At 43.4% G+C, this 11,860-nt stretch overlaps 1 protein-coding gene across 1 annotated transcript in view; it reads right to left on the reverse strand.

The window, feature by feature from the left end:
* SMC2 (structural maintenance of chromosomes 2) overlaps positions 1-832 on the reverse strand; it is a 50,809-nt gene extending 49,977 nt beyond the window's left edge. Inside the window, exon 1 of the mRNA XM_023753227.1 lies at positions 600-832. Coding sequence (XP_023608995.1) covers positions 600-770 — 171 coding nt within the window. The 5' untranslated portion in view covers positions 771-832. The remainder of the gene's footprint in view (positions 1-599) is intronic.
* Positions 833-11,860: the final 11,028 nt, after the last annotated feature.

Here is an 11,860-nt window from a genome sequence, read left to right on the forward strand (position 1 = left end):
AAAAAAAGTTTATCAATTACAAAACCCCATATTACACAAAATGGCACTAAAAAATGGGTTTCCTGATATTTGGAAAACCACCCTTGTAGTATTATCCATCAAGTAACCAAGGACAGGCAACAGGGCCAAGAAAATAGCAGCGAATTCAATTTCCATAGGAATTTTTCAACTTTAAATTTAATTGTTTTCTACTCATTTCTTAATAAAAGTTCATTTAAGGGACTCAAGGGTATACAGATCTAAGAATTTCACTATTCATCCAATCCCATTATCGGACCCTGAAAAGGCATTTTAACCTTGGAGGCGGGGTGGGAGGAGGGGGCACAGAATACAGACTCTGGAATGGGGCTGACTGCCTTAAAGTAAGAATACCTGAGTTTGAGTTTTGCTCCAAATAACATAAGAGAATGAACCTTATGCAACCCACCTAAGTTTCTGTTTTCTCACCTTAAAAATTTAGAATAATCCCTACCTTTAAAGGGCTGCAGGGGAGACAGAAATCCCCATAAAGTAAAAAAAAAAAAAAAAAAAAAAAAATGCAAAATATTTGACAAATGGTTTCCAAGTTCAGGGAAGGATTCCCCCAACTTTAAATTCACATACTCGAAAATTTTGGAGATGCCCAGCAAAAAACAAATGGAGTCCAATATGTTGGATTTCCCACTGCCATTTAAACCTGTGATAGCGTTGAAGAGGGGATCAAAACCATTGACCTCAGTCCTCTGAGCATAGGACTTGAATCCTTCGAGAATGATTGACTTAATGTGCATTTTCACGACTGACTTGGACAGGTAAGCCTTTGCTAGGAATCCAATGGGCCGCAAAGGAAGTTCTGTACGAACAGAAATAACAACACACGCGCGGGATGAAAACCTGGAACCCTATGTGGCGCATGCCAGACTCACACAGAATGACAGCTCAACAGAAATAAAGCAGCAGCCTGCCAACCCAAGCTACTTCCCCGGATGCAAAGATCTCCTTCTCCAACTTAAAAACATACAGGAGTTGGTCCTTACCTGGAGACTAATTAAACCATTAATTCAACCTGGAAGTCGGCTACTCTTCCAGGCTCACCTTCCACCGTTACAATATCCGGCCAACAGACCACAGATTTCCCATGCAGGTCATTCCCTCTGCCCCGACGCTCCTCGCCCACCCCGGCGTGGCTCCCTCCTTTACCGCTCGCGTCCCTGCCCACATGTCACCTTTACTGCAGGTCCCTCCTGACTTCTCTGTAGAAATCCACTTTGTAGCACCCCTACCCGTGCCCCTACTCTGCTTTCTTTTTCCTTCATGGAACTTAAAGGCAACACTAAACAGTATTTATTTACTCGTCTACCCAACCTGTCATCACCCAAGTTCCTAAAGGATCTTCGCCTCCGCCCCCCGCTGGGTGCTCCCACAGGCCTGACTCCAGGGCGTGCGCGCGGAGTGGGGAGCATCAATAAATATTGATTAAATGCACGAATCCCACGTATCCTCCAGCCTCCTGCTTCCACTCAGGCTGTTCCCTCGCCTCACCAGGCCTGTCAACACTCCCCCGCCACACTCCAAGGCTGGATAGGAACTGGCCATTCTGCCAGGAACCCTGTACGGCTAACTTTAGCCTGAGGTCCCTCCTTGCTGCTCTCCCCGCTCCCGGCCCCGCCGCCCCCACCTGCTGCAGGAAACGCCAGGCTAGGCCCCACCGGGCCGCCGCGCCCGCCCGCCGCGCAGCTGGTCCGGCCCGCCTGCGCTCGAGGCCCCCACACGCGCTTCCTGCTCACGAGGGCGGAGAGCGGGCCAACCTGGCCCGACTTCGGGCGCTAGAAACCGGGTCCCACCATGGCAGATGCAGCACTCGCCCCGGGTTCCGCGTCCCTGCCGGAAATATTTATACCTTTGAATTTCGGCGCGAGCGAAGGACCCCACCTCCTCCGCTTCGTCCATTGGCTGATGCCTAGGAGATGCCTGACTCAGAGGGTTCCATTTTTCCCTCCCACCGAACAATCAAAGTGACAGGGAGATAGGAAAAAGGGTGGCGACAACGTCAGCTCCGGGGCTGCGACGGCGCGGGCCTGCGGGCGAAAGGAGCGGGCGGCATGTGCGGAGGTCGGCGTCAGGCACACCTCGGGCAGCCCCACCTCGGCCTCCGGGCCTCGCGCTCCGCGGGACCCGCCCCGCCTCGGCCGCCGCCTGGCCACCGCCGCGCCCCGGAGGCCCCGCCCCCGCTCGGGTTGGCGGGCTCGGTGGTACCTACAGCTCCGCCTCAGAGCGACAGGGGCCGGAGGCTGGAACCGGGTTGGCTCCGATTCCTCAGAACTGGAAGCTGAAATTTGGGCTGAGAAGGCGCCGGCCTCTGGCGCCTCTGTGTCGCATTGTGGCTCTGCCCCTCGCCGACCCCGGGTTCTGGCGGCCTTTCCCTCTGGGGTTTCCGGTCCGACGGGACGGGGCGATTCGATTCAACCGAGAAATTGTGTGGGCGGGTAGCAGGTGCTGGACGAATAGGTGTTCCCTCCTTCCCCTGCCAAGCTGCTTAATCATAAGCCATGGCCAACTAACATTTCAGAGGATTCTTTTTGGAAACATGCTGACGACAGCTAACATTTTTTTGAGCTCCGGGTTCCAAGGGTTTCTAAAAGCCCCCGTAGCCACCCTTTGAAATCGGTGATACTGCTCTCGTTTTACACAGGAGCAAACTGGGTCACAGAGTTAAGCAACGTTTTCCGAGTGGTAAGTGGAGAAGCTGGGGCTCGTCCCCGACCAGTCTAGCAGCGCGCGCTCTTAAATGTCTCATAGTCCCCTTCATCCCAGGAACCCAGTGCCACTGGAACCATGTGCGTGGTTTTCTCCTTTAAAAACATCAGGCCCCACTCCCCCCACCTGTGACTGGTTGAGTGTGAGCCTATGAACCAGGAGGTCAGGGCGTGACTCCCATCAGGGCACAGGCCCGGGGCGCAGGCTCCCAGCAGCCACGTTTGTTTCTCATCATTGATGTTTCTATTTCCCCTCCTGCCTCTGAAATCGGTTACACACACACACACACACACACACACACCTGGCCGTTTCCCTAGAGTGGGGCACATTGATACCAAGGAGTTATGTGGGCGAAAGGGGCCCCATGCGAACCTAACTCGGGGAAGGGCCGAGTGGAGGCCTTGCAAACGCAGACCTGAAGTCACCACAAAGGATGGCCTGGCTTCAAAACCTTCCATTAAAAAGCAGTTGGCAGTGGGTAGTGTGTCCCAGGCCAGTATCTTCCCTGACAATCAACTTGGATCTTTACTGAGCCGATCGCCTCTGCATCTAGATAACCTGCCTGCGGAAGGTCAGGGGAACCTGCAACTTCCCTTTTCTGGACGCCTCCGGCACAACAAATGGCGCCAGGGCGAGACCATTGTTATTGTTACCTGTGAATTGCTGGCTGTTAACTGCCCCGCACCCGCCTATGTAAAAGAAGCACGTGTCTATCGTTTTTCTTTGTATCCAGTCCTGGAGGTCTCCCCCCACCCCTTTGCGTTCTCCCCCTCCCTGTTCTAACACCAGTAGATTTCACATAACCTGCTCCAGTCTCCACCTTTGGTGGTAATTTACAAAAACGACCGTTCTCGGAGCATTATCCCAGGAGCATCATCCCAAAACGCTGAGCAATTGTCGACAGTTTGGCTCAAATAAACCCACAAAAATTCTCTACAGGTTGTAATGTTTTCTTACGTTAACACTTAGGAAGAGCTTGGTTTGAGAGTGCGCGGTGGTGCTAGATCCTGAGAAATAGGAAGCCGGTGAGGAGAGTATAGTTTAGGCCATCCGTGGAGAGTTCCTCTCTGGCCAGGGAATGGCTATGCAGTATTTGACACCAGTCTTAGGTACACTACCAAATTCTCTGGGAGTAAAAGAAGTGTGTGTGTGTATCTGTGTGTGTGTGTGTGTGTGTGTGTGTGTGTTTGGAGGTCAGGGGGGTTGTTTAAGAAAGAATTCATTTATTTACTCTTATATCTCACCTCCTCCCGTAATGTCAACCATTACAGCCCTAAAACCAATTTAGTTAAGCAGTTATTTTTGTTGACCTTAATTCCTGCATCCCCTTCACTCCATAGCTATTCACTTGTATTGACTCTATTTAATCTTTTTTTAAATATATATTTCTTTATTGATTTCAGAGAGGAAGGGAGAAGGAGAGAGAGATAGAAACATCAATGATGAGAGAGAATCATTGATCGGCTGCCTCCTGCACACCCCCTACTGGGGATGGAGCCAGCAACCCAGGCATGTGCCATTGGCCGGAATTGAACCTGGGACCCTTCAGTCCACAAGCTGATGCTTTATCCACTGAGCCAAGCTGGCTAGGGCGATTCTATTTAATCTTTATTTATTTTCAACTGTATCCCCTTCATTTCATCACTGTGAATAAAGAATTTTAATTTGCCAACAAACTAATGTGAATTTTGTTAAATTGTGAAATAATTCTTATTGGGTGAAAATATAAGTGTAAGACAGATATAAGCCTTTGCACTTATTTAATAGATTAATAACTAGCTGATATGTTTAAGATAAAAGGAAAAAACAAATGTATACAAATGCACTTTTGCCAAATAAAGGCTTCTGGGTAGTTGCAAGAATATACACATCTCACTAACTTCCACTAAAAGTATTTATTAAAATGAAAATTGCTTATAAAGGGAGAGAACTGTATCAATTTTAGAGCTTGCCAGAAATACTAAGGAACTGTTAGTACAGATGGCTTGAAGAAATCACTAATGGGTGAAGTATAACTGCCTCCTGAGATCACAGGAGAGTGGGGAAGACCAAGGCACCAATACACCCCCCTAATTTGGAGAGGAAAGAACTGTTAAGTAAAGGTAGACTACCAGGTAGGTGTATAAATAGAGCACTATTCTTTTATCACCATGCATCAAAAGCTTTTGAAAGCTTCAACTGTGGCAGGCCAGAGGAATCTTAGTTCTTACTGTAAAGGTATCATTAAAGTTATAAAGTGGCACCTAGGAAAAGATTTGGTCTCCTCCTCAGGGCACTGGGAGGGACCCTCTTTCCCACATGCACTTTCTGAACTTTGGAATCCTAAAGTAGCTTTTTTAGGGACCTGGGTGAATCCTTTCTCCTGGAACTTAGAAGGAAAAATGGAAGAACTTTACTATAGAAATAAGGAAAGGTTGATTTGTTGAGGTTAATTTTGGCTTCAAGGGATGAATTGCTAATGATAGGAAGTTCATACTTTAAAATTGTATTGAGTAGCAGCACATTTAGAATACAAGTACAACCTGTCTGACCAACTTGGAAAGATATGCAGCTGAGCATAATTTAAAAGGATGACTAGAAAAGGGGTGATTATATTCACTCAGCTATGGGGTCTGGTTAGACCCATTCATTTTCATTTCAATGGCGATATTGTTTTCAATACTACATTTTTGTTTGGTGCTTTGAGAAATGCACCTGTTCTTTCATTTCTATTACTAGAGGTCTGGTGCACGGGATTTGTGCACTGGTGGGGGCATGGCCTTCGGGGATTGGCCCACTGTGGGAGCACCACTCATCCTGGTCAGCTGAGCAGCTGTGGACCCGCCCTCTGAGCTGCTGTTCCCTGAGCAGCCGCTCATCTGAGTCAGCCCAGTGGCATTCCCACTGTGGGAGCACGCTGACCACCAGGGGGCAGCTCCTGCACTGAGCGTCTGCCCCCTGGTGGTCAGTGCACATCATAGTGACTGGTCGACCAGTCATTCTGGTTGTTCTGCCATTTGGTCGCTGGGCTTTTATTATATAGGATTTTGCATCTTTAATCAAATTAAATATCTATTTTATCTTCTCTTTCAGGTTCTTCTATTCCAGCTTTTTGAGTTCCTAACTCTACTGTTTACAACATTTGCTGAATCTTTACTCATATCGATTTATTTCCTCCCATGGTGCTGTTCTGGGATGGGGTAGTCTTGTTTATGGGAGTCTCTTATGCCCTAAGTTGTAAATGAGTCCCTACAGAGCAGTGATGTATTTGCTTCTTCCAGAGTTATTGGATCTTAAAGATCTTGGAGCATTGGTAAATTATTATTTCTGTTTGTGGTTCCTGAATTATGCAGATACTGTAAACTTATATCAGTTGCAAGCCTGAGAATTTCCTGTTTATTGTTGTTTTCTGTTATTGATCTTGGTATGTAGTTAACATAATAATAATAATTATATTTTACTAAGTATATCTCTTGAGTTTTAAAAGGAACTTGTCTGTTGGAGAACACAAAAGACTTGGTTGGAAAGTTTCTAAGGAAGACATTCTGATAAAAGGGAAGTGTGTGGAAGGCCGCCTGCCCTGTTTAATGGAATTCCAACTTAGGGGAGACTTAGGGGAGTGTGGAGGGCAGCGCCCCTAATTATTCCTTGACTTTTGCAAACCAGTCTATGCATGTGTAGACCCCGGTGTTTACTGGAATCCTTATGCTTAATCCCTGGATGCTCTTTCCTAGAGGACACTGTAAACACATGTGTCCTCCCAAGATTACCCTACTGATTGCATCTAAAGATAAAAATTCCAATAAAAGCCCTAACCGGTTTGGCTCAATGGATAGAGTGTTGGCCTGCGGACTCAAGGGTCCCGGGTTCAGTTCTGGTCAGGGGCATGTACCTTGGTTTCAGGCACATACCCAGTAGGGAGTGTGCAGGAGGCAGCTGATCAATGTTTCTCTCATCGATGTTTCTAACTGTCTATCCCTCTCCCTTCCCCTCTGTAAAAAATCAATAAAATATATTTTTTTAAAAAAATTCCAATAAAAGCCTAATGAGGCAGGTAATCAAGGCTGCCTGGCTGCTATAGCTGGGTTGTACCTTAGCCTTCTCTTTCACAGTGAAACTGTGTTGGAATAATATGTTCATTCGTCGTTCAGGGGCTGCTGGTCAGCCCCGGCATCAGTCAAGTATGTTGGAGGAGGTCTTCTCATTTATTTTTTATGAAAAACATCAGTGATTTTTGTTTTACTCCTGCCAAGCCTTTCTTTCAGAATCCCACAGTCCACATTCAAAGTAGCTTTTAAAAAAGAATTCTGGTATCAGCTCTTAAAATATTTTTATTCACTACTTATAAAATCCAGTTTCTTCTTATCTCATATTTCCTTGGCTTTTATCACCTCCATGCTGGTTCATAGCCAAAGCCACTCATCTCATCTCTCTTCCTCTTTGCCACATCTCTTCCTTTATAGGGTTGATTACTGGCTTCTCTTTCTCAACTGGTCTTCTCATTTCATTGTTCTCCCTGTCATCATGGTTGCTTATTATCTTTTATTTAAAATCCTTACATATCTGCTTGATCTTCCTATTGGTTTCCTTTATTACCAACTCAGTTTTTACTAAACCCAAAAAGACTTCAGATTTTTTTCACAAGCTCTGCCTCTTCTGTACATCAGTCTGCAGTCCTTTACAGTCATTGTCTTCAAATTCTAACTTAAATTCCTATTTCAACAATACTTATTAGCCACCTGTTTCCGCCCCTCTAAAGGTCTAATCTACAAATATCTGTTTCTATATCAGAAATATGTTATCTCATCACTGTGTAAACCCTTAGTGAAAATGACTTACAGAACTTTAATTCTAACATTTTTAAGGTGACATGCTTGGTCTTTGACAATTTATTCTCAACCTATTTTCCCAGACTCATCTTCTGTTTTGTTGTTGTTTAGTACTGTGTACCAAGCACCTACCAATGACAAAAATAATGTTAGCTAACTTTGTTAATGAATAGATGAAAGATAGGCATTTATAGAATGCCTACCTTATGCTAAAGAGTGTGTTAGGTGTTGGGATACCAAGATGAGTAAAATATGGGCCTGTCTAAAAGGAGTCTATAGTTAAGTAGAGATAACACATATAAAGACATAACCAGAGCAAGAGAAGAATGAAAGGTATTATAAATAGAGATGCTTGCACAGGCAAGGACATAGAAGATAAACACAATATATGAGGCAAGAAGGAGCAAGATTTAGTGTAGGAGAAGCTCAGAAGCCAGACTATGGAGCATTTTATGTGTCATCTTAAAGGACTTTTTGTCATTCCTAAAATGTTGATGTTCTCTTCTCCATCTCTGTGTCTTTGCACGTGCTGAACTTGAAATGATCATCCCCTCTATTTCCCCACCATGTGTATTTCTATATTTCAAACCCTGAATCTGGTCCATTTCTGGAAGAATTATTTGCAACCTGGTCTATAATCCCTTAATCCTTTATCCAGATTTTTCTTCTGACCTCTATTCCTTTGTGACATACCTCAGTACCTAGCACATAGTATACAATAAATATTTGTTGAATATGAATACATCTAGGGAGCTTATTTGCTGCTTTCTGATAAAGGTAAAGGCAATGAATAGGTTACAAAAAGAAAGCACTGCTCATAGGGAGTGAATTCTTAGTGGAGAAGCAATGGCCCACTAGTAATAAATGCTATAACAGGCTAAAAGGTAGATTTGTAAATGTTTATAAAAAACGGATGGATGTAGCGTAGGTAGAAGTGCTGGGCCAAGGGAACAGGAGGAAAAGTTCTTAATAGTGGTGGCATCTTTTTAATACAAAGAAATATTGCCGGCAATGCTGCTTGTACAACTAATTGGGAGTAATTCTTATTTTGTATATATTTTTTATTAGTTAATGGGATCTAGGAGTGTAATAACCTGGTGAGAATTTCTCTGCAAATGGCAATCAAATTAGTCTTATTCATGAAGCTCATAAATAAGCTATAATTTAGCATTTTATGTCTAGGGAAAATAAAACTATGGTCGTGCTGTTTAAGAGGATAAGGGAATTTACCCAGAGCACTGGGGGATTTGTGGCAGATTTATGATAAAGATGCATTCTAACTGGAACCTTAATTGTGATTTAAATTACAGGTCAAGCTGTGCAATGTATTTCTTTTTAGGAGAAATCTTTGGTGAGACCGAGTGTGCTTGTTTAAAGGAGAAACAGAAAGCAAATGAGAAAACAGATTGCATTTTCAGTTTTTCTTTTAACATTTCAAGCTCCTTTTAGCCAAATTGCCCCTGAGCTCCTGATGATGGCTGATGTGGAATTTCTTTGTTTTATTTCTTTGTGTTATTCTCACCCTCCGTTCCAGAGCAGTTATTTCACTTGACAGCAACAAAAAGACGTAAGCAGCATATCTGCCAGCAAACTAATATGGAAACTGGAGATAAGGTATGCTCCACCTTTCTGGAGTCATGGTATCTAGGCTGACTCACATAAAATCAGTAAACCCCGCAACTGGAAGAGCCCTTAAGGAATTACAACTGCTCATTCTCCAATTGGGAAATTAAGGCTTCTAGAGATTTTCCTAAATTTATTCTTTATCTCAAGTAAATTAAGGAAGGTCTAATAAGGTAGTAAAATATATGTATGAGTATTTTTAATTTAAAGTATAAAGAAATTGCTTCCCTATAAAATAAAAATTAAAATAATTAGATAGTCAGAGCTTGACACTGTAGGGCGGATTCCTACTTGGAAAAGAACAGTTAGACCTGACAGCCAGGCTCTTACTCTGACATTTGCCTTGCCCTGGGGGAAATCCCTTACAAATACCACTGCATCCACCAAGCAGGATTCAGCCATGAATGGGGAATGGGTCAGGGGTGGGAATGGGAACAGAAGGCCTGAGAAGGAATTGAAATGGTCTGCTCTCCCTTTAAGGCTCTGAAACAAGGCCAAATAGAGAAGGAAACATTTAAACAATCCTTTATGAAAGCTTTAGGAACAATAATGGAAGAATAATCCATAGAATATGATAAAAAGAGAGAAGATGCTAGCTTACAAGACACTGTAGCAACAAGATACTTTGGGACTCATAGGCATTTAAATCCACTTCTTGATTTCCACCCCTCTCCCAACACCCCGCCATTTAGACCCTTCTATTTATATTCTAAATTTTTTCCCATAGTGCTACAAATCTTTATGTGGTTAGGATAAGTTTTTGTGAACTAAAAGCTGATGTCACTGTGCCTTGAAATCAGGAGCCATGCTTTTTGGTATTCTGTACACTATCCTTCAAGTTAATGATGATTTATGGTGATAATTATAATAAATTGCACCTCTAATGCCTCTTATAGCTTATAAAGCAAGTTTACATATACTATTAAAGTTATTTCCACAATATGCTCATGAGATTGGTTCAGGAAGTTTTTAATAAATTATTTCCATGCCATAGATAGAGAAATTGAGGTTGAAAAAGTTAAAATAATTTAATTATATTTGCAGTTATTTATAGCTGTGAACAAACCACCCTAAAACAGTGGCTTACAATAATAGCACTCGTTTATTTTGCTCACCTGAGGGTTAGCTAGGCTCAGCTTGTGGTCTCTCATGAGTTGCAATTGCGTGATGGCGGGGGCTGAGGTCACTCAGAGGCTTCACTCACAGGAGCATGTGATGTCTGGGCTGGGTCAAACATCTGGTGTGACAACAGTTGGGGCTCCTCAAGCATAGCTCTCTCTGTGGTCTCCCTACACGGCCTTTGTACATTGGACGTGCTACCACCCTCCCCCAGGGGTGTGAACTTGGAAAACATGGTTCTCTGCAGCCAAAGCAATCCCTGAAGGTGGTCACAGCTGAAGACTGGCTGCTAAAATGACTCCCAGAAGCTTGAGACAATAAGTTCTTCATTAAAAAGCAATTACCTCACTTTGCCTTTGAATCCAGTACCCTCCCATTATACCGCACTACTATATCTCCACTAATATAACATCACTATTCTGTAGGCATTAATAGATGTTAATTGTAAATTAAGTTATACAATGAAAACGAATCATCACATCGGGACATTGCTAAACAATCACATAGCACTTTTGCATGTATATCTATCACCGAAGCATGCCATACCTTACTAATTTGTAGGTATCAATACGATCATATCAACATTGCCCAAATCTTGCTGGTTCCACACTCCCAAATGCTCCCCAAACAATTCTGGCTCCTTTCGTTTCAGAGTAACCATCCTTAAACATTTGTGGGAACAGCCCTAGATAGGATTTATGGACTATGAATCGGCCTAGCCTTTATTTATGCTCCAGGCTGAACTACCAATGCCCCTACCCCTAATCCCATGCTAGCTACAGTGGAGATTCATTATTGTGCTTCAACCTATCCACCAAGCTCCAGGCTCTTAGTATACCCAACTGCTTAATCAATATTTCTTCTAATATCAAGTCAGCATCTTAAAATTTACTTGTCTAAAACCAAACACTTGATTTTGCCCACCGAAACCCCTATGCTTCCACATTTCTCTAAAACCTAGAAGTCATCTGGGTGTGAATACTTGAAATTACATTACTTATTTGCTCATCTACTTATATATTTTCTGTCTCCTCCTCTTCCTAAAGTTTAGCTCCCTGAGAACAGAAAGAGAAGTTGCTTTGTTCCCCATATGTATCCAGCACCGACAAAAAGTTAGGGCCATGACTTAGAGTAGGTGTTAAACAAATAGATGATGAATTAATTTGTGAAGAAGTTAATTTCTTTTAACCAACTCCACAGCCACTGGCCTCAACAATTCTAAAGAAGAAGACATCTCTGCTCTAAGCAGAGATAGTTCTCACTGTCCTTAGATCAGTCTGTTTCTACCACTGCTATTTATTAAACCAGCCACTCTCAAGATTTGCTGATGTCACAGCCGGGATTGCTAGTCTGACAGGGATTTCCCAGCTGCTAGCCTCCAAAACCGCTTTGCCCTTATTTTAATGATACTCTGTCAAGCGGCCTCGGATAGCATGAAGCAACATCACTGCTGCCAATATGCAAATATCTCTGCACTTGTGAAGTGTGTTATGTTCATTTGTAAACAGAAGTATTCCAAAGCACTAGTTTAGGTCCCAAATCATTACCGAGCTTAGTGAAATAGACCTTGCCAT

The sequence above is a fragment of the Myotis lucifugus genome, unplaced genomic scaffold, assembly GCF_000147115.1.
Source record: "Myotis lucifugus unplaced genomic scaffold, Myoluc2.0 scaffold_43, whole genome shotgun sequence".
NCBI lineage: Eukaryota > Metazoa > Chordata > Mammalia > Chiroptera > Vespertilionidae > Myotis > Myotis lucifugus.